General features: G+C 53.0%; 1 protein-coding gene across 4 annotated transcripts in view; it reads left to right on the top strand.

Moving 5' to 3' along the window:
• OLFM1 (olfactomedin 1) overlaps positions 1-26,151 on the top strand; it is a 32,975-nt gene extending 6,824 nt beyond the window's left edge. For 2 of the 4 annotated variants that reach the window (XM_080561639.1, XM_080561638.1), the window contains 5 exons: positions 7,580-7,729; positions 12,779-12,934; positions 15,257-15,476; positions 21,162-21,268; positions 24,401-26,151. In XM_080561639.1, coding sequence (XP_080417765.1) covers positions 7,580-7,729; positions 12,779-12,934; positions 15,257-15,476; positions 21,162-21,268; positions 24,401-25,075 — 1,308 coding nt within the window. In that variant the 3' untranslated portion in view covers positions 25,076-26,151. Of the gene's footprint in view, positions 1-4,985; positions 5,616-7,579; positions 7,730-12,778; positions 12,935-14,702; positions 15,062-15,256; positions 15,477-21,161; positions 21,269-24,400 lie in introns of those variants that run through there. The other 2 variants (XM_080561637.1, XM_080561640.1) reach the window with 2 other exon arrangements.
• The last annotated feature ends 1,844 nt before the right edge of the window (positions 26,152-27,995 follow it).

The following is a 27,995-nucleotide window of genomic DNA, read 5'->3' as shown; positions in this document are numbered from 1 at the left end:
CAGCCAAAAGTGAGAAAAACAGCTGAAAGGTCAAGGAAACGTGGACCTGGAGCTCTTCAGTGCCCATATACTGGTGCAGAGGGATTTCGGACACCCCCTGCTGCAAGCACAGGTGATGGGGAACGCGAGGGAAGAGGAAGAACTTTCACTAAGTTGGGGGGGGGGGGGACGACATCGTCCTCCTCCCCTTAGCCCCCCCAGCGCCAGGCAGAGAGCAGAGGGGCACAGCGATGCCTCGTGTGGTGCTGGGGTGGGCTCAGAGCCCTGACAGCTCCTTAACCTCAGCCCAAAGCCCCTGCTCCTCCCTTCAGCCCCTTTGTGCCCCTCCCCGCAGAGCTGCTCAGCATCCCCGGGGCTTTCTGCTGCCGGTGCTGGGGAGCTCAGCACCTTGCCCCAGCTCATGGGGTGCTCTCCCCATCCGTGTGTGATGGCAGGTAGAGGGTGGGTCCCCTCCACCCTGCCGCTCCCCCACCTCCACACAGTCCCCGTGGCTTTGCAGGGGCTGCAGCACCCGGAGGTGGGGCAGGAGTAGGAAGAACAGGCTGCCGGGAGGGATGCAAAGGGTCAGCAGAGACCACCAGAGGCAGGTCCGCAGCCTGTCCGTCAGCTGCAGAAAAGAGTTCTGAAGAAAAGACCCTTAACCCCAGCGCCAAAGCAGAATCCCTGAAGTTACACGGCTCCAGAAAGCCGCAGGCCCTGGGAAGGTGCTGGGCCCTGCCCTGGCTGCTGCGGGCAACCAGCACGGCGGGACCCGTCCCTGCTGCGGATGTTGGGTGCCAGCTGAGCCGAGCCAGCTTGGAGCAACAGCAAGATCCGAGGCTGCTAAAATTTGGCGTGTGTATTTGAAGGCGGCCCCCTTGGCTCCCCGCGCCACCAGCGGAGCTCTCTGCTCGGGGTCTGCGGGCACCAGCTCCGCTAAAGCTTGGTGGTGAGGGAGACTCCAGCACCTCTTCTCTGAACCAGCCAGGAGAGGGAGACAATGACCGCCGTGTGTGCACACACACACGCGCGCACACGCACACGCGTGGGGCTTCTGCGGGCGCTGACCCTCGTGGGTCTCCTTGCAGCACCCGGTCCCGTTTTGCACTGCCCCAGGAAAACAAACCTTCCAAGCGGTGGAGTTTTCCCCCGAGCAGCTATTTCAGAAGACCCTGTCATTTGCTTTTCTCTCTCTGTCCTCCTCTTTCTCTGCTCAGAAAACGTGCATGCGAGTAGCATCTTTTGTTCCCCAACTGTTCGTCCTCTCCTGCTGTTCACTCGCTGCTCTCAGCAGCCCTCCTCTCCTCGGGGCACCTGCGCACGGGTCTTGCAGGGAGGGTGGAGACAGAGAACTCAGGGACATCAGGAGCCTTTTTTTCAAGGCAATGCCCTGGGCGATACAAAGCAAAGCGATCAGGAGAAAGGTTGAACTCGACCAGCTTGGCAAACTGGTACCGAAGAGGTTTCGGCAGATGTTACGATGGAAAGTTGCTCTCTAAGGGTCAGATCCTGAAAGGCCCGTCAGTGAATGCTGGTCTCCTGCAGCAGGTTCGTGCCCTTACTGTATTTTTTGTTCTCTTTGCTTTCTTCGGTTTTATTCTCTTGCTAGGCTTTTAAAACTGGGGAAGCCATTGGGGTAGGAAAGAGCTTTCCACATTTGCAGGTCGTTTGCTTTGGGCGTGGAAGTGACCGAAGTCATTTTCCTGCTGCCCACGGCCTAGCACAGCCCGGGGTGACCAGCAGCATCTCCGTGCCCAGCAGCCAGCACCACCTCTCGCCTCTGAAAACCTTTCATCCCTAAGAAAGGAAAACGGAGACACTTCTGGGGACCTCTTGTGTGCCCGGTCCTGCTTCGGCCCTGCTGCCGTGGGCTAAGTTTGCGTGGCCTTGCCACGGAGAGGCTCTGGGGAAGGGCCCTGGCTCTCTGCCGGCACAGCTGTGTCCTAAGGGCTCAGCACCATCCTGCTCAGCTCTCAGTGCATTCAGGCACTGACCTTTCTGAAAAGGTATGGGAGAACCGTGGGTCTCATGCTGTCCCTCCCTTAACGCCCCTTATGTTAGCAGCAAAGACTCCCAGGACCCTGCTTCCCTTGGCTATTTCACGAACACTGGAAGCAAAAGAAGCAAATTCAGACTGATTTCTCCCACGGTTCTGCACACGCAGCCTCTCCCTGAGCTGGCACAGAGGGCTCCACGCCAGGCAGCCAGAGCAGCGCTGCTGGTTGCTGGGGGTGGGCTGGGGAATTGCATGGGGGTCGTGGTGCTGGGCCCCTCCTTGCATGGCAGGGGCCGGTGGCTGCTGCTCCTCTGAGCCCTGCCATCCCTGCCTGCAGAAGCTTTAATCATTGCCCAGCATCTGAGGGCACGTGAATGAAATCAGGTGTGTGTGGTGTCAGGAAACGAATGTTTCTTCAGTCCTGGTGGAATCCCCAGCAAGGCACAGGAGTGCTTTTTCCCTCACTGAATACAACTTTAGATGATAACGGGTCTGTAGGTCTAAGTCCTTTGCATGTGTTTGGAGTAGGCAAATACGAGGGACAAACTTTACCTACAAATTCAGTTTCAGAATGAACATCGGGATGATTTGAGCGTAGCTCTCCAGTGTTTTACATGGTATGATATCAGATACGCCACCAGGGTCTCAGTGCAGTGCTGAGCACAGCACAAGCACCTGCTTAGAGCAGCACAGGCTGAACTGAGGCAGAACAGGAGCTGCAATTTTTTTTTCTAAAATATTGAAGTCATGCAAGGCTTTTGCCTGAAGAACCTGTTCATGCACAGGTTGAAACACCTGAAACACCTCCTTGGTGCTGACCACCTTCACAGGCACGACTGTGCACAAGCTGACAGCAGTTTTGCCATGGAAGGGATGCCCAAAAACTCGAGGAAGACCTGTTTCTGGGTGCAACCAATCTCATGGGATGGAAGTAGTTTAGCTAGTTCAGGAGCCCCGAGCAGGACAGTTTCTGCCCCAGAGTCAGGAGTGGTTTTCTCACTGATTTCAGCGCAGCAGACGGACCTGTCAGCTGGCTGGCTTACTGGGGATAGCGCTGGTCTGTCCTGAACAGCGGGGAAAAGGGCAGAGGTGACAGGGTTAAGGGTGCTGGGAAGTGAGGACAGGGAACAACATCCCAGACTTGACCAGGCAGTGCCACCCAGCTGGCAGCGTCCCATCTTGCTGCTGCGCTGTCGGAGGGGCAGGATCCGACCTGGCGTCCGCGCTCATGCTGTAACTCATCTCTTTTTCTCCACCTGGTGGACTTGCTAAATGTACGCTCAGTGCTTCACTGAAACTCCCTTGCGCTCGCTGCAGAGACAGCTCCACTCTGCTGCCGTCCGTCCCTGGTCTCTCTGCCCACAGCAGCAGTGCTGGGGGGCACTGGGACAATCCCATGCTAAGGGCCAGGTCCCCAGCCAGGGGCAAGGTCCCTTTAGGGACACGCCAGCTCTGCAGAGAACGCATTTCAGGGCATGGTTCCCTACTTCCCCATTTGGGATTTGCTCTGCACACTGGCCTGGGTGCTGTGTGGCAAGGAAGTCCTGGGGGGGGTCACAGCCTTGGGGCGCCCCTCAGTGCCCTCACAGCTGTGACACCCACCACCCCCAGGAGCTGTGCCACGGGAGGAACGGTGCCAAAGGAGGCAGATTTGGACCTCGTCTGATCAGACCCCCACGGGGCCCAGCCAGGCTGGGGGTGCTGAGGCTGTGGGGCAGTGCAGGGGGTCCTGGAGCAGGGCCGTGGTGGCTGCTCCATCGTGCTGAGGCTGGTGCTGTGCTGGTGGAGCAAGGGGCACCACTTCTATCCTCTGGAGAGGGCCGGGGGATCAACTTCACGATTTGTTTTGCACTGAGTGATTAAGGTCAGTTTAGGGAAGGACGTGCAGGGGACCTCGGGTCTCTGCTGGCTGAGGATCTGAAGCCACCGGGACAGTTCTGCGAACCCCTTTGGGAAACCTGGGTCACAAACGAGTGCTGTCTCGGTGCAGAGGAGCCGCATGGGGCAAAGCCACCACCCTGTTCGCAGTCTAACAGCCCACGGTTTGCCTCCGAGCCGCACCAGGCACAGAAAGCCAGGTTTCTTCAAACTGCAGGACGTTTGGGGGACGTTTTAGCAGCACCCAGTGCTGTCCCACCCCCCCCGGCCATACAACCCTGCCTGTTGGGAGCGGGGCGAGAGCAGCGTTAGGGGCGGCTCTGCCAGCTGGAGGGCAGGCTGATTTCCTGGCACATTTTGGTTTAGCTCCAGCGTGGCGTGTCACGGTGCTGGCGGACGGCTGAGGCTGCAGCGTGCCGAGGGGGCACGCAGGAACGCGGGGGATGCTCCGATACACCACAACCCGGGGGGGGGGGGAGGGCTGCAGGCCTGGCGACCACCACCTGCCACCCCTGGGTCCCACCCCTCGTGGTTTGCAGGGGAGCCCCCTGCACCTGAGTATTCACAGGGGGGGCACGGCTCCAGAGTGCTGCTCCTGACTCCCCCCGGTGGCCAGCAGCTCCCTTTTGTCCCCCGCAGAAGCAGCCTCTCGGGCAGGGGGGGCCTTCCATAGGGTCCCCGGGGGGGCTGCGCGCCCTCCAGCCCCCCGGCCCCGCACCTTGGCCCCGCAGCGCCCCGCGCCCCCCCCCCCCGGCAGCCGGCAGGGGGCACCGCAGCGCCGCGCCGCATAGGGGAGCCGCCCCCCGGCCCCGGCCCCCGCCCGCGACCCCCCCCCGGCTCTTTTCCTCCCGCCTTCTCCCCCCCCCGCCCCCCCCAGGTCTTTTCCCCTCTCCCCAGCTCTTTTTCCCCCCCACCACCACCACCTCGTACCGGTTCCCCGCCTCTTTCCCCTTCTCCCCCCAGTTTTCCCCTTCACCCCAAATCTTTCCTCCTCTCCCCGACTCCTTTTCCCCGCTCCCCGAATCCACCCCCTTCTCCCCAATTCTTCCCCCCCCTCCCTAAACCTTTCCCTCCCCCCTTCCCCTACCCCTCCCCAAAAGCAGATCTCTCGCCCTCCCCCAAATTCCCCGTTCCCCCCTCCCCTCCCCAAACCCCTTCCCCTCCCCAAACCCTTTCTCCCCTCCCCAAACCCCTTCTCCCCTCCTTCTCCCTCTCTCCCCTCTGCCTCCCACCCGCCCTCCGCAGCCTCTCCGGCTAGGCTGGGCTCTCCCTCCCCCCCCCCCTCCCCTCCTACCCACCCTGCCCCTCCCTCCCGGTCCCGTCCCTCCTCCTGCAGCCGCTCGGCTCCGGCTGGGGCGCGCCCGGTGGCGGCGGGCGCAGGGAGGCAGCCCCGCTCCGGGACCGGCTCCCGCACCGGCACCGGTTCCGACACCGGTTCCGACACCCTCAGCATCCTCGGTAGCCCCGGGCAGGGCCGTGGCGAGGTTCTGGACGATGGGAAGGCGGCGAGAGGCGGTGGCGGTGGCCGGGCGGCTGGCGCAGCCCGTCCCCAGCGGCATGGAGCCCGGCGCCGGTGCAGAATGAAGGGTGCGCGGCGCCCCCCCCCGCAGACATGTCTGTGCCTTTACTCAAGATTGGAGTGGTCCTCAGCACCATGGCCATGATCACCAACTGGATGTCGCAGACGCTGCCCTCCCTCGTGGGGCTCAACACCACCAAACTCACGGCGGCCTCGGGCGGCACCTTGGATCGCAGCACGGGAGTAAGTGCGGGGGGCCGGGGGGGGCGGCCCTGGGGGGGTCGGGGTCTGCTCGGAGCATCCCTGCCTCCGGGGGTGGCTGCGCCCCGGCTCCCGCCCCGCTCCCCCCGGCCGCACGGTCCCCCCCCGCCCGGGTGCCCCCCGGGTCGCCAAAATCCTTCCTTGCCTAAATCCCACCCCGGGACCCCCCCTCGGGCCGTCTGGGTTTGTCCTTGCCACCCCCCCCCCCCGGCAGACCCAGCGGGAGCCCCCCCCCGCTGCAAAGAGCAGCGCCCCGTGGGGGGGGGGGAGGCAGCGCTGCTGCCCCTCGGGTGATGGGGGCATCACCCCGGGGGGTGCTTTACCAGGGCCCCCCCGCGCTGTGCAGGCACGGTCAGGTCGGTTTGGGGTCGCGGGGGCTGGCAGGAGATGGGGGAGTGGGGTGGCGGTGCGGGGAGCGCCCCCAGTTCAGCTCTGGGGTTCACCCATCCCGAGCCATGGGCAAAGTGGGGGGGCTTTGCCCTGCCTCCAGCCAGAGGATCGCAAAGTTTCCCTCGGCGCTGCTCTGCCGTCGCCCGGCGAAGCAGCTTGGGACAGCAGGTGCAAGTCCCGCAAGGTCTCGTTTGCTTCCCTGCCTTTAATCAATAGCCGTTAATGGGATGGAAAATGCAGCGGAGGAGTTGCGGTGTATTTCGGTCATGCCTTATGTTTCCTGTCCCTGTTGTGCTGGGGGGCTGCTATGGTGGCTGGTCCTGCCACTTTGGAAATGGCTGAGGAAAACAATCCCTCCGTCTTGTCTTCCCGTAGCAGGAAAAAACGGGAATCTTTCGCCTCCAGGCTGCATGCTTGTGCCTTAGAAAAGAGCTAACGTATTTCAGCTCTGCTGTTCCAGGATGAGTATTTAATGTAGTGGCTCTGCTGGTTGTGAATGAAGCTAGGGTTTTTTTTTTTTCCATTTTACCAGGGATGATGAGACCTTTTGTTTTTTTTTCTTATTTTTGGTTACTTTTGCTAGAGAATCGAATTGTTTGTCTGCTAGCCGTCTCAGTGAGTGTCTGTCCACATGGGTATTTGCAAGGTTATTTGTAATATATTAAAACTGTAGAAAGAACATTTCCCTTTCGGTTGGCAAAACAGTGGTACCTTCAAAGTGAGCGGAGGCTGAATTGTGATTAAATAATGTATTTTGCAAAGTGCTGCGAGATCAAAGGGAAATTAAGATCAGAGAGCTTTGGAGAGCACAAGGGACACGGGGGGGCTGGGGCATGTGCTGTGTTTGGGGCTGGGCTCCCTTTCTGCGCTGCGTCCTGGAAGCTCTGACGGAGGCACCGATCCTGCATCCCTTTGCTGCGGGCATGCTTCGTGGGGCACAGCACCAGGGTTTCCCTGTCCGGAACCCACAGAACGTTTGGAGAGAAGTGGCTGGTCCTGGTGAACCTGGCAGAGGACGGGGGAAACGTAACTCCTGGTATCTGCTTCCTCAGAAGAGCTGATTTTCCTGTCGCCGCCTCCAGGAGAGCTCTGCAGATGCTCATTGATCACTGCTCAGCTCTCAGCCAGGACACTGTACGCCCCCTGTTAGCTCGGGCACATCCTTCTCCTGGTGTCAAGGAGAAGATGAGTGCTCTGTAATGACAGCCGGGCAGCGGATTTCCCACCAGCTCGGCACCCCGCTGCGCTCGGTGCCTTACAGCACGCTACCCACCCTCTCTGCGGCACGCCTTTCCTCCTGTCCCTGCTTCCCCACTTGCATTGCCCTGTCTGCTTCAGCTCTTGCTCTCCCTTTTAGACCCTTCCTTTATTTGTCCCCAATCCATATTTTTGCATTGCAAGTGAATTCTGCCGGCTGGGCCCTCGGAGGAGCTCCCTCCGCTTGCTGCACAGCCCCAGTATCTCTCACTCCGTGCTGCTTCCTCCCTCCTCTTCCTCGTTCGGCTCCCCCCACCCCTCCCTCCGTGACTTAACCCGTCTTTCCCTGTGTTAATTAGGTGTTGCCTACCAACCCAGAGGAAAGCTGGCAGGTCTACAGCTCTGCCCAGGATAGCGAGGGACGTTGTATATGCACAGTGGTGGCACCTCAACAGACGATGTGCTCGCGTGATGCCAGGACAAAGCAGCTGAGACAACTATTAGAAAAGGTAACGGCTGACCCGCTCTGGGCAAGGTGGTTTGGTTTGACGTGGCACAGGGGGTAAAAACACGAGAGAGTTGGGCTGAGCCTTCGTTTCCAGAAAAGACAGCCCCCTTGGGCCAGCCCTCCCGTGCTGTCGGTGTCCCCAGGCATGCAGTGGAGAATAATCAGCCAGGAGGACAAATATCTAAATATTTCTGAGGCACGGAGAAAAAGGGACCATGGCCTGAGGTCAGGTTAAAACTGCTGATATCAAAGCAATGATATTGAATCACATCAGTTTAAAAAAAAAAAAAAAAAAAGGATGTGACTTACTCTTTTTTTTTTTTCATTACATTAACACAAGCAGTTTGAAAGGATGAGCCTCAACAAGGTGAGAGGAGATAGAATTAAAAAACCAAAGCCCATGCACTCTTAGCGGAGCTGATATTAAAAAAAGGTCGACTAGAACAGTACGAGCTGTCAACATCAAATATTATAGAAATGGCAGTTAGTGGTTTTCTTTCTAATGTTGACATCCACTTGATTAGTTTTTAATAGTCTGCTGTCCGAAGAGATCAAAGAATCTCATTAGGGAAACGTTCCTGATAACAAGAAATTTTCTAGATAATAGATTTCATTGAAGAGATGCCGTTTCATGCGAAATGGTCCTCTTCTCTTTAAAATATAAGTGGACTCGTGTGCTGGATATGTAATTATCCTTTGTGCCCTAATGCTACGTTGGCGTGTGTTGTGCATGACAAAATAACTTCCACCCTGATGCTCTCGGGAAGTTGATGTATTAGGAACTCATAACAGCATTAAACCTACACTTAACTGATTCTCCTACGTGATAAGGACAATAAACTCAGACAGAAAACACTTAGCCCTTAAACAGCAATTTTGTATGTCATAGGCTTCTAAAAATAATCGCACTCAATCCTCTATTTCTCTAAGCAATACCGGCAATTGGTCCGGCAGCACATTTGTCTGAGAGGCAGCAGGCATTGTGCTAGCAGCTGCTGCGGCAGTCAGAGCCCGCTCGTGTTCCCAGAACTGCTCACATGCAGAAAACAAGCAGGGTTTGACCCAATGCCCTCTGCTAATGGGCAGGCGAGCAGGGTGTAGCAGCCCTGGGATACCAGCAGGTGCACTGCGGAGGGTGGAAACGCTCGGGGATTTTTTCCCTTGGGCAGCTCTCCGGCTGCGAGTGGATAAAGTGAGGGGGGAGCGGTACGTGAAGGCATGTGTTCTGGGGATGTGCTACCTGCCTGCGGATCTGTCTGCATCTCACTCCTACGCTAACCTATATCAAAACCCCAAAATAAAGAGTAGGCTCTTGGTGCCAGACATCTGATCTTGATCGAGGCTGAAATGATAATCCCTATAGGAAAACGCAACTGCAGCGGAGAGCTCCCAGCTCCCCAGGAAGGATTTCAGACCTGGATGCTTCTTCCCCCAGTCTGACATTTTACCTCTAGTTTTGTGATGGGAAAACTCTCACCTCCGGATTTCTCTCTGCCAGCAGATGAAGAAGCATAATGTGTCAGAGAGGTATTTCTGTTTGGATTTTCAAAGCAGGAAACCTGGCACTCACCTACAGAAATAATAAGGCATTGCTTTTGTGGGCCAGAAGAAAGCTGCTTTTCTGTGTGTATGCGTGTACACGAGGCAGTTACAGCATCCTCTGTGAAAATCTCTGCACAGGGGCACCAGCAGCCAAAGGCAGCTTGAGGTTCCCAGCTGCCGAGACCCCAGCACACGGGCACGGGTCCTGCTGCTTGCAGGTGATTCCTGGGCACCCCGTCAGTGTGAGGAGCAGCAGGTGCGAGTGAGCTAAGGTGAGCGAGGTCTGCTCGCCACCGCACGAACTGTTCAGGCCGCCTTCTGACACCGCGGTGTCTGAGCTCATCCTTGGCGGCCGTGCGCGGAGCCCTTCCTGCCTTCCGTGCGTCAGGTGCTGAGGCCAGATCCTGGGCTGCGTCCAAACCCAGCCGTCACCGAAATCCTGTTCACGAACAGATTATGTTTTATCTTCAAATGGATTTTTTTTCATTTTTTTTTGGCCCTGTTATCTGGGAGGACTTCCTCCTCTGACAGTTAAACCACTTCTCGTTTCCTGCCAACGCTTATTCTTTGCCAGCACTGATTTCCAGCTTAAACAGTTCTTCTTGTTCCTTTGATACTCGCTGAGGTGTATTTAGAGAGGACAATGATCTGCTCAGCCTTCCACAATCCTTATAAAACGGACTTCTCTTGTACCGATCCCTTGGCTGAGTCCCTCTGTCTGCCACTTTTTCCTGTAGACCACAACAATCTGCCTCAAGATGTCTCAAGCTATTGCTCCATCAGTTTGTCCAGCTACCCCAAGCTCAAGCTAAGCATTCATCCTGCCTCAGACCCCCAAAACGGGCTCTGAACTGCCTTCCTGAGCTGGTCAGGACTGGTCTGTGTTTCAAGACGACAAAGAAGTCATCCTGACCTCTTGTCGAAGATGACGAGAACCGAACTGGAAGTTTTGCCTGTATCAGTTTTCTGTTTTGAATGCTAAAGTGCACTCTTTTCCCCAAGACAATCACAGGTACCTCTCTCTCATCAGCTTGATGGAAAATGAGGTTTCACGTTGAGAGCGCACGCTCAGCCAGTGGGGGCGAAAAGCATTTTAGCTGCTGTTCGAGGGTAGTAGCTAATGGATGAAGCTGAGGGAATCTGAGACAATATCCTCAGGTCTCAGTTCATTAGAGCACTTATGTACACGCTTAAGTTTAAGCTGTGAGCAGTCTCATTGAAATCTAATCATGTGCCGAAGTACTTTGCTGGATCAAGGGCTTAATATGCTAATGAAGGAAAACAAGTAGATCTCCAGATGATGAAGCACGCATTACTGTCAGAGATTAGGAATGACGGAGGTTGAGTTTTTACCAGTCTGGCCAGAATCCCGCCTGGCTGAAAACAATACAGGCAACAAATAGCGAGAGTCTGAACTTGTAAAACACATCCCTAAAATAGCACGGCGGCTAATTTTAGACGTCTGAGTTTAGAGCCCTGCGAGGAGGCTAATTTCCTCTGCCGTCAGGGGAGAGGCAGGCTCCTCCAGAGGTGATTCAGAGCAGGAGCCTGAGCGAGCTGCTCTGATTCACTTCCCAGCACAGTCTGTTCTCCCTCTGCGCGGTCCGAGAGCAGCGCCGGGAGCCCCCTGCTCAGCACCTGCAGGGCCGGGTGCTGGTGCACACCATGGTATGGTCGCAGCGCTGCTCGTCTGATCGCTTGGCCTAAAGTTGGGGCTGGGCATGAGTGGGCTAAATGAGATCAATTTTGTGCGACCCCAACAAGTCGTTCCTATTCCGACCCGTTGAAACAATTCTGCTACGTAGATATGGCTTGACTCAAAGGAGAATAGACTGGATTAACAGGATAAGGATGTCTAAGAGGAGGGATTGCAGGCAAGTCATGCTTGTCTGAGGCCTCTCCTCTCCCTCCAAGGGGCACCCTCCAGCCCAGGTGCTGCGGAGGGTCTCAGACTGACAAATACCTTCACCTCTGCTGAGGACGACTATTAAAGCCCCAGAGCAGTTGCGCTGGTCGTACAAAACGTTTCCTCGCCGCTGGCCTTTGAAATACCAGCTGCCCATACATTTTTAATGGTTCCCTGTAATAGTTTTCTTGTCGGCGTGCATGAGCAATGGGCGTTTTGATCACTTCGGAGATGCAGACACGAAAGTTGGCATTTGACCTGCACTGCTTTCAGCAGGCAGGCTGCGAGAGCCCGATGCACGCGGGTGTCCCACCTCTAAGGTAAGTCGCAGCAGCACCGTGTGGTCTGCTGGAGGAAGCGCTGCCCTTACGCCCTTCTTTCCCCATCTCAGCTTTCTGCGTTTTTGCCCCATCATGGACAGAGTTGGAGCGGAGCTGGAGGGCTCTGGGAAGCGACTCGCAGAGATGGTTTTGGCTCACAGTTGGGTTTTGCTCAGACGCCCACAGAGGAAGAGGCTTGAACCGGGAGGCCTTTGATGCTAGGCACCGTGCAGCGCCGTGCTTGGATGCCTGATTCACTTTGAACACAGGCATCATCCCCGCTAATGCCGTCAGGGCCGGGGCATTTCTGTGGGTACCGTGGCAGTGGTGGGGGCACTGCTCGTGGGATGAGCCCCAGAATGTACCAACCGTGGTACAAACACAACCCTCCCCAATGCAAAGACCTTTAATTGCACCCCTTGCTTGATGCTAAATATGTGCTTAGGTACTTGCCTAAGTCAGAGCTTCATTTGCCCTCTCGCAGCCTGAAAAATGAGAAGCAAATCTCTTAGTAAGTCAGAGGACAGCCGGCCTTCCAAATCGGGTCATTCAAGCTATCATTTCACCCCGTTCCTTACACCTCCGCCACAAGCAGCTTTTTCTCACGAGGAGCCCAGCCAAACCTTGCATCATTCCTTCGGCAGGGCCAGATGGGCACACGGGGGGACGCAGGAAAGTGCCCGGCACAGCACCCACCCGCGGGGCAGGGATGCACCCGTTATTCCCCAGCTCCGGGGCGCCCTCGCCTCTAGCTGGATTCGTTGTGACAGACGCTGCATAAACCGTAGGGCTGTTTGGGTAACTGAGTTTTACTAGCTGGGAGGAAAGTTTGCACTTAGGCAATCAGTGTCACTTACATGCATGAAGAAATGATAACGTGCATCTCAGCAGAGGCGTTTCTCGGAGTCAGATGTGCTCCCGTTAAACTAATAGGCTCTCCTTGTGCAGCAGCAGGCGTCGGGTGCTCTTCCAGACCGAAAGAGGCCGTTACCACTAATGCACCTCATACTTGACTACAGCCCTCATTTGCACGTGGGATCGCTGAGTTATTCTCTGCAGCACGGCAGAATAAACGTTTATGAAACCACTTTGCTCTGGTTTGGAGCGTGGGGTCATAATATGAGGAGATGCTGTTGATTAGCCAGTAAATAATGCATCTGCTGATTGCCCTTTAGCTTTGTTGACTCGGGGAAAATGTCAGCATCTGCATTCGGCCGCGAGCAGCGCTGCCCTGCTGCTGAATATGTGCCTTGTGCGTGACAAGTCCCTTCTCGTTTGACAGGTGCAAAACATGTCCCAGTCGATAGAGGTGTTGGACAGGCGGACTCAGAGAGACCTACAGTACGTGGAGAAGATGGAAAACCAGATGAGGGGACTGGAATCCAAATTCAAGCAAGTGGAAGAAAGCCACAAGCAGCACCTGGCAAGGCAGTTTAAGGTAGGTGTGCTTTCCAATCTGCTAACCGAGCCGTGGCCGGAGATGCCGCGGGGCGCGCACTGTGTCCCCAGCCCTGCTTCACTGTGCTTGTGGCCACCCAGCCACCCTCCTGTCCAAAGCAGGGCCAGATCCAGGTTGCAGCATTGCTTCCTCTGCCACAGAGCATTTTTCTGCAGGGTAAAAGCCTGAATCACCACATTCCCATACCCACAGGCTGGTGGTGCCCCAACAAGGCTGGGCTCCGTGCTGGGAGAGCCTGGGCAGGATGAGGCCGGGCAGAGCTGGGGCTTCCTCCCGTCCCCATCCCCACCCCTGCCCGGCTCCAATTCCCCTTGGGAAGAGCCAAGAGCAGAGGCTTTGTGTTCATTTCTCTACACACCAGGCTCTCGCCCCTTCACTGCCCTCCTAGGTGGGGTTGCATCAGTGGGGCAATCAGCCAAGCAAACAACCCCCCCAAAAAAATCAGTGTTTTTCACTGATTCACAAATTCGGCTGTCATCAGGCTGGCCAACTGAGCACCTTCAGGGGTGCGAATGTCCAGTTTTGAATAAGGATGTTGGCAGCAGAGCCAGCGCCTTCTGGTCAGTGATGTGCCTTTTGTCCTGGTGTCACGCAAATTAGGAGGAAAAAATGGCCATTTAAATGAGGCTGCCAATGCAGCAGCTTTCCAGAACGTGACTGAGACCAAATGAAATTGCCCAGAAGAGACTGCCAGTACTATTTGTAATGTTACACTTCTGTAATATATTGGATTAAGAATTAAGCACAAATTGGGAAGATTGCTAGTGAAATTTGGGGACAGGTCCCAGTGATCCCCATCCTGCTGCCCAGCTTACTGGTGTTTTAAACCAGATATTTCTTAATTGATACGTTACATGCTGAAATACCAAGATTATGTGATAAAAAGCTGGGAAGAAAGCTCTTAAAACTTTCCACCAGCTCTGCCTCCTCCACTCCCCATCCCCAGGACCCTGTTTAGCTCTGCAGCCAGGATGCCAGGCCCAGCTCTCTGAGTGGAGCAAGAGTTTGGTTTTTTTTTTGTTCTTCTCCGTTCAGATGAGTTTAATGCTCCCCAACACCGGCCAGGGAACTTGCACCAGGTAGCACGAGCCACTAAGAAAATAAACAAACAAATTCCCCACGTGCAAACCACAGGAGGGAAAGCCTTTTGACTTAAATAGGAGGCAAAGAAACGAGGCTGGGGGCCAGTTTCTGATGCTGTCCACCCCGGAGCTGCTTCACCAGGCAGGCAGAGGTCACAGCCTGAGCCTTCCCCTGCGCTGCTCTGGCTGGTGTAAGCAGCGCCAGGTATACCCTGTACACTGACATGCTTCATTAACGGGTAGGTGCATGCATATTTATGTCTACTCATTAGCTGCTGGAGCAAAGCATCCTTAACAAAATGCTGCATACTGTGCCTTTAAACAAGGCCTTCATTTAATTAAAAACAAAAAACAAAAACAAGCCTTCATTGCAGCAAAATAAATTTGGTAATGACTTGGATTTTTGTGTTCTTCATAGCAGGCCTGAAAACAGTAAGGAATTTTTGTATGATTTGCTGCCAAAGCATCATTTTAAATAACAGCCACAGCATTTTGTTTCTGCTAATGCCAGCGTTAAAATATGAGTGGTTTGGAGATCTTGTGTTGTTTTTTGTTTTGTTTTGTTTTGTTTTCTCTTTAGTTCCGTATTTGTCTATGAATGGCTATCTATATAAGGCAGGTTAGTGAGCTAGATCCTCAACAGTATTTCATTTTCTTGCTTACAGGGCTAACTTAAAAGCAAGTTTTTTCAATGCTGCAGTGACTGAAGAAGCAGTTCACTCCCATGTAACCATGAAAAGAGGGCCACAGAGCATTTTGCACCATGCATTTATTTTTTTGATTATTTTCCAAATTAGCACCATATCTCACTAAGGAACCTTGAACCACACAACCGAGATCTTCCTTTGCATGCAATTGTAGATGCATTTCATGAATAGTTTGAAACCCTTGTCAATGCATATATATTATTTTATTTTATTTTTTGGAAAGAAAAAAAAAAAGAACTCTTTGTGTATGTGATCTGAAGCATGTAACCCTAAGATGTTGCATTCTAAAAATGACAAATAAAGGCCTTTCCCAAATATTTTGGTGTTCTGCAGCCTGTTTAATATGTTCTTTCCAATACATCATTTGGACCAAAATAATAATTTAAATAATTTTAATGATAATAATTTTGGGATATGAACATTGCACTCACGTAGGAAGCAACCAGGTCAAGGCAGAGTGTTGCAGATTTTTGCACGCATAGCACTGAACCAAGCTTATTTTAACCTTGCAGGCAATAAAAGCGAAAATGGAGGAACTTAGGCCTTTGATACCAGTGTTGGAAGAGTACAAAGCCGATGCAAAATTGGTATTGCAGTTTAAAGAGGAGGTCCAGAATCTGACGTCAGTTCTAAACGAACTCCAGGAAGAGATTGGCGCCTATGACTACGAAGAGCTTCAGAACAGAGTGTCAAATCTTGAAGAAAGGCTTCGTGCATGCATGCAAAAATTAGGTAGGCTCAGAACAACATGGTGGCACTGGCTAAACACCATCGATGTTAAAACACACGTCACGTCTGCAGACAGAGATGCTAGACCGGACATCTCCCGGTGCCTCGCCTGGCTGCGAGAGGAGCTCGCCCGGCCAGGCTCGATCCTGCAACTACCTGCGCTATAAGTAGCATCCGTCCTGGGAGTAGTCCTGCTGAGGATTACTTGCACGACTGATGTTGCTCATGGTGCAAGTGCTTCAGGATCGGGCCCGTAAGTAGGCATGTGACTCTTTGCAGCATTCGCATAAGCGGGCGGTGAAATGCGGCGACACGCGGCCTCTTAAACAACGCTTATGCACAGCAAACACATGCACCCGTTCCGCTTACGCATCGGTGTCCAACCCGTTTGCTAACTGGAGCTGGCACATTAGCAAATGTCTCTGCACCCCGCTTAAGCAGCGAGCGTGCAGGCGGGGACCCAGTTTTCCTTTTTCCTTTTGCATCTTGCAAACCACTGTCGAGAGGAGCATGATGGTGTAGCCGGTGCGGGCTCGCGTTCGGTGCGGACTGTGCAGGATGGGACCCCTCCCCGCCTCCTCCCTCCCCAAAAGAGCCGGGAGCCCCTTGGGTCATAGCAGCGCTAGCACCAGGGAGATGCCCCCGAGCCCTTCGGATGGCTTTGGCTGCCCAAGCACCCGCCCGAGGGGTCCCGGCTGTAGCCGAAATCCACGTCCTGCCCCCGGGCAGGGGGGAAGGAGGGTGCTGCCTCCTGCCGCTGCAGGGCTCCCTGCCGCTCGTTGGCTTGATTTAATTTCTCCTTACATTATTGACTTTCTCGTTAAGCAATTTAGGTAATCTAAACACATTAACTGCTCTGCAGTCTATTTTGGTAGCACATATGAAATTACACTCTCAGGTAACTTCAAGAAAGAGCTGATCTCTTCTCAGAACTGTGTACCCTTGGCAAGGTAACGTTTCCTTTCTCTCGTGCCTCCGCTGCTGGAATTGCTTTTGCTTGTTTCTAGACACCTCCACGCCCCTGCAAGCAGCCTCCTCCCTGCGTTTCCCCTTTCCAGCTACCTCGCCAGTGAAATTTTGGAGGGTAGGGCTGGGTTTGGTTGGGGGAGATGGTGCCAAGGATCCACTTGCTGCATCTGTAGCCTTCAGCCCATCTCCTGAGGAATAGGAGAAGCTGCCGCTGATGGGTAGGGGGAACAGCAGCAGGACCAGGGATTTGAATCTGGGCTGTGCAATTGCCTTCCTAGGGCCAGGTCTTTAAATAAATCCCTCACAGCCCCTCTCCAGCGGGCTTTGCTGGAGCTGCCCAGCCCAGGCTGGCTCCACCGGAGACAGGGGTGTTGTGATGATCCTCCCACAGACCCTGGGCAGGCTTTAAGAAATTGCTCCCAAACCATTCAGGGCTTCAAAATAGCCGAGTTTGATCTTGCACCATTAGCCCCTTGTGCTCTGGGCCGTGCTGTCCTGGCTCATTGTGTCCCCCGATGCTCAGGTCTTCCAGCTGGGACAACCGGCCAGGTCACCAGCCCAGCCAAGACTGAGGCAGGTGGGGTGCTGAGATCTGGTGGGCAACCTTTTCTAGAAAGTTTGGGGATTTTTTTTGTGTATTTCTTTGAGGTTTTGTTTAGGCATTCTGGCTTTGCCCCTTCTTTTTCCCCCTGCCTGTCTGCTCCCTCTGTGTCCGTGCTGTCCAGGGCAGCTTTTGTGCCTTGGGGCTTTGCAGGCCCCCCCGGCTGCTCACGGAGACCAGTGCTGAGTCTTGCAAGGGTGCACCCGGGAGCATTTGCTGCTGGCCCGGGAGGGTGATTTATTTGGTCATTTAGCAGCAAACAGCACAGACTGAATTTCCAATGTTGTTTATCACTCCAGAGTGTAAACCAGTGAAAATGGTAGTTAATTGAGTTAAATTCAGATAACAACCTTACAGGCACTTTGCTGGCACACGATGAGACCCTGTTTGCTGAGGATTGTTGTTAGCTGCAAATTATCTGCTCAGAGGGATGCGCTGGAGTCTCAAGTAGCCTGTTTTAGCTTAAATTTGTTCCTGCATGGGCCAGCAGCACTGCTCACCTGGTGTGTGTTGGCCTGCTAGAGCTCAGGATACAGCTCAGAGCACCAAAAACAGGACCGGGGAGCACAGGACAAGGGAGGCAGAGGGGATGTGCTGTGCTCCTGTCCCGTTCGCCTCTCCTTATCCTCCAGGTAGCACTGATGCTCAACAGTGCAGCGGCATTTTCTTTAGACAAGGTCCTTTTGGTATTTTGGGTTTCTTAAGCATTATTGATGGATCAATAGTGAAAACACTTCCTGACCGTGGCATGTGTGTGAAGGGAAAAAGAAATCGATAATGGCACGTTCAATCTGTTATTCTGTTTACATTCTTAAAGATCACTATTTATATTGGGATCTTAACGTTTCCATTAATGCTCCTGAGAGGAGCCTTCAAACGGGGGAAAGGCTGTCATTCCTCGAGTCAAGGGGGAATTTGATTCATCTGCACTCCACAGGCTCGTGTTTGCTGGTGGCACGAGCCTTCCCCAGCTCCTGCAAAAAATCCCAGCCCACAATCCTGGTGTAGAGATGGGGAAGAGCAAGCGTGTCCTCCCTCTTTGGAGTAGCAGGGTCCTGCCAGCCTGTCCCAAGTGTGTTTGGGATTGGGGGCTCCTGGCTGGGCAGGAACAGCCCGAGTGCAGCGCGAGGCAGCGCTGGTGGCGGTGCGGTGGCTGCGTTGGTGGAGAAATTGCTCCTGAGCTGCTAAACGTCACCGGGGGGCTGGAGCTTAGGAAAAAGACGGAGCGGGGGTGTGAGCATCCTGGGGGGATGGCGGTGCTCGTTGTAACTGGCTGGAAGTGTGTCTGTTGCTGCTGGAAAATTCCTGGTGTGGGTAGAGGAAGGGGATGTGCGTGGTGGTGGCATCTCCTTGCTGCTCTCTGGGGTTGCAGGAAGGACTCCTGGAGAGTCATCCTGGGAGAGGCTGATCTGTGCTGATGCCCAGGGACGGGGACACACAGACCCCCGTGGGCCCCAAATAGTTCTGGGGAAAGGGAAGTGAAAATAGACCCTCCATGAGTGCCCCCAAGTCCCCTGGTCACAGGCTTCCCCCACGTCGTGCCCTCAGGCACGGCCACCAGAACGCGCTTCCCTCCTGCACATTTATCCCTGAGCGACTCGAGATGCTTGTAGCATGTCGGCATCAAAAAGGGTCCCAGAAGGAAAATAAGCGGTGAGCGCAGCCTTTGCCTTTCTTGTGTTTAATGAAATATGGGAGACGGTCTGGGAGCCGTACGAGAACACTGCAGAGCACGGTGGAAGCAGCAGGGCTGTAAGCAGGACCCTGGCCCCGAGCTCAGGACCACAGGGCTGGTAACCCTATGAGAGCTGCGTGGACCGAGCTCACCAGGGGCCAGGAAGCACTTGGCTCCAGGATCCTTTTCAAACTTTCTCTCTTGTATAAGTGCCTCTCGTAGATTTACTCTGAGACAGAAAACACCTCGCCCTGCGTAAGAGCAGCCCTCTTGCACTGCTGAAGAGCTGTTGTGAATGTGCCTCCAGCTAAACGTGTATGAGATGTAGCCTCACTACGTTCAAACAACACTAGTTTACCCTTATCAGCTGCTGCTGCTTTTTTCCTTTTTTTTTTTTTCCTTTTTTTTTTTGATCAATGAGCTTTTATACAACCTTTCTCTCCAGGGAAATGGAAGGAAAGAGATAAAGTGACAGCAATGTAGGGCGGTGATAATGGAAGGGAGCATTGAGCAGATCTGTGATTAGAGGAAGGCTGGTCCTCTGCAATGGGAATTTACCAGACATTAAGTATTTATTATTTTAACCCATTGCATCCCTTTGTCAATACCTTGCTCTTCGCCTGAGCTGAGAGGCTTTGAATGCATCAGCCAGGCAGAAGGACAAATTCCCCCTGCCATGGCTCGGTGAGGCCAGGGAAGCTCTCTGCTTTTTGGTGGGAGATCTCTTTGGCTGCTTGGTGTCTGAAGGCTGTGGCGAGACTGATGGTCCCCATGGCCATGTCATGCTGGTGCAGAACAGGCAAATCTTCATCTGTTTTATGTCCCAGGCTAAGGTGGCCCCTTTGCCCCTCATCTCGGAGCTGTGGTATGTGGATGTGTCCCGTGGCCGTAACTGGGAGCCCAGGGGGCTGATGAGACCAGGGTGAGGAGAAGGGCAGCCGGTGGGTAGTGCAGAGCTCCTGGGGCACGTACTTGGTGACCGAGCAGAAGGACCCTGCCCCGAGCTGGCCCAACTCCCCGTGCCTTTCAGCAGCACCCCGCAGGCTCCCACCTGCTGGCCCAGCCCCAGACATCCCAACCCAGCACCTGGAGCATCCTCTCCAGCCCAGCACCGCGACCTTCCCCTTCCTCAGCATCCCAGGAGCATCCTCATCCCAGGGGAGAAACCAGAAACACCTGGTGAACTCCAGGGGCCGGCGTCCCCTTGCACCGCTGACCTTGGCAGGAGATGCTGCCGCCAGTCTGGGAATGTGTCCGGATTTTAAATGCCTGCTCCCGTAGCAACAGAGCCTTCAGGACCGGCTGCAGCCCCTCCTGCCGCATCCAGCTTGGTCTCTTTGCTTGTCATTACGTCGTGCACATATGCTGAAGTGCTGGCGTTTTGGGAGACCGGAATGGCAGCTTGGCTGAAACGTGGGGATATCGATGTAAAGAGGGAATTAATTGGTGTAGGGCTGCCTGCGATGCTGAGGCTGTAGCGTTGCGGGCATCTACTCATGGGTGTCCCAAAAGGGACGCTGGGTTCAGTGCCAGGGGACAGATAGGTGGAAGGAAAATTAGCTGCCATGGGCTGCCAGCATAGCAGGCTCACAGGGGAGAGGTGCTGCTGCCTCACCTGGTATTTATGGCTTAAAAACGCAGCCAGGCGCTTAGCCAGACTTGCAGATGTGCTGACATTAAGTTCAGGGGCATGAAACCAACAGGGTGAAGTGCTTCAAAACCCGGCCCTTCATTCCGAGCCCCGGGGTGCTGTGTGGGTGCACGTCCCCATCGGGGCGATGCTGAGGCTGGGCCCTGGAGGCTCCCGTGTGGCCTCCGTCCTCTGCTGCACCCGACGTCCCCTCCTGGGGCCAGCAGGGTGGCCACGGGGGGCTGGTGGTCTCGGGTGTCTCCTGAGCGAGCAGACATGGCAGAGAGCAGAGAAGGTGGCTGCTAGAAGCTGGTAAGCGCTCTTCGCGAGGAAGAGATTTATATTGCCTATAATTTCCCACCTTTTTTTTTTCTTCTCCCCTGCATAACCTGTAACAAATGCACGTTTCCAGCAGGGCTGGAATAGACACGTCTGTCTTTTTATCTTGGCTGCACCCACTCTATTACAGCAGAAATGAGCAGAGCTATTCAGCTAATTTCTCCACCTGGCTGCTCGACCCTGGCTAACTCTCCTCATTTCCCATTCGAGCAGCGTGGCTGCTTCAGGAAAGCTTGTTTTCTTGGGGCAGTGTGATAAGGACACTTGTTATTAAGAGGCACGAAACAAACAAAAGCACCCGGCAGTTGTTCTCAGCCTAATTACCTCTAATTAAATAAAAACCGGCTTCCCATCAGCGGGGCACAGCACCCTGTGCTGGGGCCTGGCAGGCAGAGACCCGCCGCGAGAAGGCGCGGGCCCGGGCCGCGGAGGGTGTTGGAAATGGTGCTCACCAGCCTTGCACTCTTTTTCCAGCTTGTGGCAAGCTGACAGGAATCAGTGACCCCATCACAATTAAAACATCGGGCTCCCGGTTCGGATCGTGGATGACGGACCCGCTCGCCCCGGAGGGAGAGAACAAGGTAAGAGCGCGGCGGCGACGTCCCCGTGGTCCCCCCTCCACCGAATCCGTGGAAAGATCCTTAAATCCCAGCACCAAAGCCCTTTTGTAGTGCCCCTTGGTGCCTAATCCTTCTCATGGAGCTCTGCCGACCTCGGCTGAGGGTGGGGAAGGGCGGGAGGACGAGGGGGGAGCAGCCCCATGCCGTGGTCCCTTCCCAGGGCAGGTGAACCTCAATGTGGCCACCGTGTGCTTGGTCTCAGACGTATCACCAAATCTGGGGATGGAAAATCAAATATTGGGTGTCTTGTCTGGATTTGGCAGCCCGGAGGGAGCTGGGGAAGAGCGGAGGGGCCCATGGTGCTGGCCCCTGCTGCTTTTCTGCTGCCTGTGTCCCCAGTACTGTCATCAAACTCCATTTGTCCTCTGTCCTCCACCTGCAATGTTGTGAGGATTTAACTGACTGCAGCCAGAGAGAGATTCATTTTGGTTTGTTTTGGTCTTTTTTTTTTTTTCCTTTTTTTTTTTTCATTCAGACCATTCAATTTTGATCCCAAAGAGGTAGGAGGCCAATAACTGGCTGAAAATCAATCCAGGCTTCCCATGACTGATGGAATGGAAAATATCTCGAGTGTTTGCTGAGGATTTGCAGGCAGCAAAACAAAACAGAAACCACAGACCTTGGCTGCATGGCAATTCCCTCCTGCGTGAAGCAGCCTTCATCAAAAGATAAAGGCGCTGGCAAGGGCTGTGTCGGGGCAGCTATTTTGGGAGCTTGCCCTGCGATCGGCTTTCTGTAGCTAAGAGTGCACGAGGGATGCTCTGCAGAAGCCACCGCTGGGGCTGGCTCCGTGTGCCTGGAAGTGTGCAGCGATGAAGCAGCAGTGACTTGGGATGTCGGGCTAGTTCCTTCCAGCAAGCCAGCTTGGCTCCCCACTATAATACCTCTTTATTTTGCAATTATTAAACAAAGCATCACCCCATGAAGATCCTAATTTGGAAGTAGAACGGGAAGGTTTTACCCACATCACACACTGTTTTCCTCATCAGAAGGGACGGAGTTGTCCCCTTCAGGCTGTGTCTGCTGCATCCCTTGGCACTAACAGGGTTAGGCGTGATTTATACATCTGTAAAGGGAGAGTTGGGTTGCAGCTGAAGTACATTAATTACGTGCTAAAGATCTTCCCATGTCTTCAGAGAGTCTTATCTCAAAATGGATTTTTTTTTTTGCCCGTGTCTTTTTCTGCAGTGTGTTTTTGTTGTGAGAGTACATAAGCAGTTTTCTCTGGACTGTATCTCAAGCTTCACAAGCGTGTGTGTGTGTGTATAATATATAAATCTACTGCGAATTTTATTACAAACACAATCACCCAAGTGAACTTCATTGGCTACCTGGCGGAGTGGGAAACCGGTGATGGGGAGACACGGGCACTTTATCATATCTATCTTCCCTCGCCAGGCCCCGGGAGGTGTTTGGTGGTTTTCATGGTCATTTGTTCGTGTCATGAAATCATTGAACACAACCAGGCACAATTGCATGTCTCGCAGGAGTGGCGAGACAGCAGGTGGATGCTGAGCGCCGGGATTGATGTGTATTGGCAGGACAGTGCGGAGAAGGCTGCTCAGAGCCAGCCGGCACGACGAGGCACTGCTACCGATCAATCTCTGCTTCTCCAAAGCACGAAATGTCGTCGGATCCTGCCACCTTGCAGCACCAGCCTGATAACAGGGTCTGCTCTTGTGGTCTTCTCTTTGTCTCTCCAAAAGCTGAGCACAATGCATTGACACGTGGAATTATTTAATGCCAAATAATGAAACGGGAGCAGCAGAGATACAGTCAGTTTTCAAGATTTTTTTGTAATTTCTCAAGCTATTTAGTTGAATGCAGACTTTTCATTAACCAAAGAGTGCTCTCCAGCACCATGTCCAACAGCAGAAGCTCTCCCAGGCTGCAGGTACTTCTCTGCCGTGGGCTCGGGGACATGTGTGGTTTTCTTCTGGTGCTTTGACAGCCATCCTCAAGCCTACAGCGGAGGTGTGAAGACCAGAGCAATTTGCCACAGGATTATTCTCTACCTCTGCGGTGTTTCTGGGAGGGAGGTTTGAAGTTTCCTACAAAGTTTTTGCAGACCTTACTTGGCCTTTCAAATACAGCAGCCCAAACATGTATGCACACACAGGCGTGTGTAAATGTTTGTCTGCTGCTCTAATGGACCCTGGAGACAGCTGTATTGAGGCTCTGGTATGATCAGATTTTGCAAGGTGTTTGCAAAGGGAGCGTGCACTACAGCATTACCCAAATCTGCATCCTTAAAGGCATTCCCCACTGCTATTTCATTTACCTCTTTACCTTCCTAAATGTTTTTTATAGGAAGCAGCTATCTCGTCTTTAGGCAGCAAAGGCATACAGGATGTCACTCACTGGATGGATATTTCTTCTTTCTTCTTTGCCTCTGAATTGATTTCAAATGATGAAAGCTTTTGCTTTTCTTTCTTTTTTTTTCTTTTTGTTTTATTTAAGAAGTCTAGACACTGTCCCCAGTGAACCGGTGTTTAAGTCATGGTCTAAAATCTCTCCCCCATCTCCTGATAGCAAGATTTTGATGTCTTTGTCTTTTGTATTTCAGCAGCCTCGGTGTAAGCTTTTGATGCAGAAGTGTATGATTTTTAAACCAATATGGACTTTGCCTGCATTTCCCTGACAATGAGCGATTACGTTCATTGCTTCTGCGTGCCAAATTAACGGAGCTTTGCACAGCAGCTGCAATAATTTACTGAGTGCAATTGTGATGGGGCTTAGAGGCAGCATCAATGTAATGTGCTGGGTTTAGCCAGAGAAAGATGCTGATTGCCCTCTGGAAGGACAGTGCCAGCCCCCGGGGAGATGCCGGCTTACCTCTGGGAAGGCTTCACTCTTCACTTGATTTCTTGGCTGATTTGGGGTGGCAGGCTGAGGTTTATTTCTGGGCGCAGGTGACAGGCTTTGGGCACGTGGTTTTCCAGTGGGTGGCTCGATGAAGCTGGCCTCCTCGCAGATTTAGCACCCAGCTCATTTTCTAGGGAGATGTGCGGAGGTGAAGAACCTCTCCCTGGTGGAGGGCTCGGGCGGCTCTCTGTTCTTTCCTAACCCCACCTTTTTCTGTTGCTCGCCCAGGTATGGTACATGGACAGCTACCACAACAACCGCTTCGTCCGCGAATACAAATCCATGGCAGATTTCATGAATACCGACAACTTTACCTCTCACCGTCTCCCTCACCCATGGTCAGGCACCGGTCAAGTGGTCTACAACGGCTCTATCTATTTCAATAAATACCAAAGCCACATAATTATCAGGTTTGACTTGAAAACAGAGACCATTCTCAAGACTCGCAGCCTGGATTATGCCGGCTACAACAACATGTACCACTACGCCTGGGGCGGCCACTCGGACATTGACCTCATGGTGGACGAGAACGGGCTGTGGGCCGTCTACGCCACCAACCAGAACGCGGGCAACATCGTCATCAGCAAGCTGGACCCCAACACCCTGCAGAGCCTCCAGACCTGGAACACCAGCTACCCGAAACGCAGCGCCGGGGAGGCCTTCATCATCTGCGGCACGCTCTACGTCACCAACGGCTACTCGGGAGGCACCAAGGTGCACTACGCCTACCAGACCAACGCCTCCACCTACGAGTACATCGACATCCCGTTCCAAAACAAGTACTCGCACATTTCCATGTTGGACTACAACCCCAAGGATCGGGCCCTCTATGCCTGGAACAACGGGCACCAAATACTTTACAATGTCACCCTCTTCCACGTCATCAGGTCCGATGAGTTGTAGTCCATCCTTGTTTAGAAACTGATTTAGAAAAAAAAAATTAAAAAGGAAAAAAGGGAGAAACGAATTAAAAAGAAATACTAATATCGAGGAAACACACTTTAAATAAGTAAATAAATAAACAGCTGCCAAAATTAAGACCAACGTCATGGAGGATTATTCAGCATAAACCTGACAGATCAGCATTACCTCTACATTTCCAGAAGTCTGGCCCTGTGTTATAGACTCACGACTAACCATGTACTTGCAGCTGGAACTGCACCTGAAGAACCACTTAAGTTTGGGGTTTTGTTTTGTTTCTGTTCCGATAGCAAATCTATAGTACATACTAAAGCAGTAAGGCAATGACTGTTGGAAGTTTATCCTTGGGAGACTCTCTCTCTTCTGTGTGTGGGTTGCATGGACATTTTCCGACATCGCGGTCAGCTGTGATGGATGTGTGATTTGTATTTCTAAGCAGAAAAGCTGACCCGTGAGGAGCTCTCGCTGTCTGAACAAGACCTATCACAGGTTAGTTTTATTCGCCTTCCATTGCAGCTACTGTCTCTCAACTGTGTTCTTGTCACTTAGATTAACTGTGCTGAGACCCGAAGTAGCTCATGGATCTGTGTCTTAGTAACTATTAAACACGATGGTTTAAGTATGTATTATGAACAAGTTGTTGTACCCATATTGTTTGAACTTATGTATTCAGCAAATATATTGTATAATGTATGTCTGTTATTTACCAGAGGTGGCAAAACTTTGTATGTCCAGTTTATGCAATGAATGTTGTAAATGCAATGATGTAGTTTGGATTAATAAATGATGGTTTTGTTTCTAAAAAGAAAAAAAGATCAGTGTTCACCCTTATACACAGATAACCAATTTCATGTTGATAATTACAAGAATATTCTCTTACTGTTATAATATCTACATAGCATTATGGTGGTTGGAAATCGCTTCCGTGGAAATTCTGTGGCATCAGATTCCCATGGAAAGCTCTGTTTATGGAAGTGTGAAGGTAATTAATTTTTTTTAAGAGGAAAACTTTGTACTATCCACAGTTATCTAAGGAACAATAAAAATATTAGGAGACTTCCCTGCTTTGGTCATTGCGTGTTCTGTGTACGAGTGGCCAGGTGCATGGGGGCAGGATACAGGAAGTATTGTGGGGTTCGGGGTGATGGTTGAGCAACTGTCCTGACTTTCTTTATGTCTGGAATCAAGTACTACCCGATGCCCAGCTGCGGCTGGGAAGCAGAGGCTGGAGGCTTTGGCTCTCTCCTCTGCAGGACTCTCCTCGAGCTGCCTGGTGCAATTGGGTCCTTTTCCTTCTCAGGCACTTAGAGCGCTTCTCATCGTGATCTTGCTAGTCTTACACCAGTAAAAGTCTTCCGTCTCATGCAGCCAGCACCGCAATGCTTATTATAACAAGCACCAGTTGCTGCTGGGGCCTGAGCACTCCACACAGTCATTCATCCTGTTTTTGCCAAGGCGGAGACCTCACGGCGTTGCAGACTGCTGCAGTACAGCAGCACGCACCTCGAGATGATCCAGGGCATTTTTCCAGCTGAACACTCCTAAAGCTTTTAATATTTGGAGCTGAGGATGCCGGATGCTAACGTGCTCATCTCAAGCACCTTTAATAAATCCCACGCGTCCCTGCTATCCCCTCACACGTTTCTACCCTGTGCTCTCCCCACGGGCAGGGCTCTTTCTACCAGGAACCCTGCACTAAGTCGGGTCACTGCTGCCATTGCCCTGGGTCCCTGCAGGTGCCTGCAGGCAGAACAATGCTTAGCATGCTCCCCCACTGCATGGGGAAAGGGAAAGGCCTCATCCTGCCTTCGCTGCCCAGCCAAGGAGCCCCTGTGCTACAGCTCACGTGCAGCTGGTGTGCTTGGGAGCCCTGCAAACGGTGCAAAGGTGCCATTAGACCATTGCCTCTTTTCCTGAGCAGCCTATTTTCAGCTAAGTGGTATGTGAACAGCTACGCTCGCTGCTGAGGTTCAGCCTTCAAACTCAACAGACTGGAGTGTTCGCGCCCTTGGAAGGAGAGAGGCTCACCGATGTCAGGAAATGGAATATAAGCAATGGGTGATTGCTGCTAATTGCGTGTGTGGATTTCAACCTCTCAGCCTTTGCAGAAGGTCCCTGCTGGGCTCTTCAGCAGGAGGAGAGGGGAAAGAAATTAAAAAAAAAAAGACATTAAGTGGTTCCCAGAGCTGGATTAAACCATGAGCAATGAATGATCCTCCACATGCAGATGTCTGAGCTAGTTACATGGGTTTGAGATACTGCCCTGTGTCAGCACTGCTCCTCTTACTGAGATGTTGGCTGTATCCAGAATGGGAACATCTCTGAGGACTCATTTCTCTACTACAAACTATGTTTCTAGTGCACTGGACCATCACATTTGTGGAGACCTTCAATATATAGCAGTGGTTTTCCCTCCAAGAAGCTAGAAAGGGGGATAGACCCACAGTGTACTTGGCAGCAATATTGATTTTCAGTGTACAAGAGAAAGCTATTAAGCCAAAATCCTTTAAGGCACCTACACTCACTTCTACTTAACAAATGCATTTCTTCAGTGCAAATTAACTTAAAGGGAGCACAGCATGTTTATAATTTTTAGAGCTGGATGCAGCAGCTGCAGGACTCAGTGGGGCAGATGCCTACAAGAAGGACTGAGCTTTTGCAGCAAGCCGAGCGTGCTCACGGATCAGCTTCTGTGTGTGTCGGGGTGTTCCTCCCGCACAGTCTTTTTGAAGTGTTGAATCGTAGCCACTGTCAGCTGCAGGACACAAAGGACTGCTTTTCGGTGTAGCCTATTGTCCCAGCAACTGGGCTTTGCAGACTCTGCTTCCTGCCTTCTTGCAAGCCATGGAGCTGAGCGCATCACGCTGAGCACCAGATGGGTCTTCTCGAGGACGTCTGTCGG

This window comes from Anser brachyrhynchus (genome assembly GCF_964034855.1).
Source record: "Anser brachyrhynchus genome assembly, chromosome: 19".
In the NCBI taxonomy this organism is placed as follows: Eukaryota; Metazoa; Chordata; class Aves; order Anseriformes; family Anatidae; genus Anser; species Anser brachyrhynchus.
Note: the sequence above shows the minus strand (reverse complement) of the source record. Positions and strands in the feature narration are given on the sequence as shown.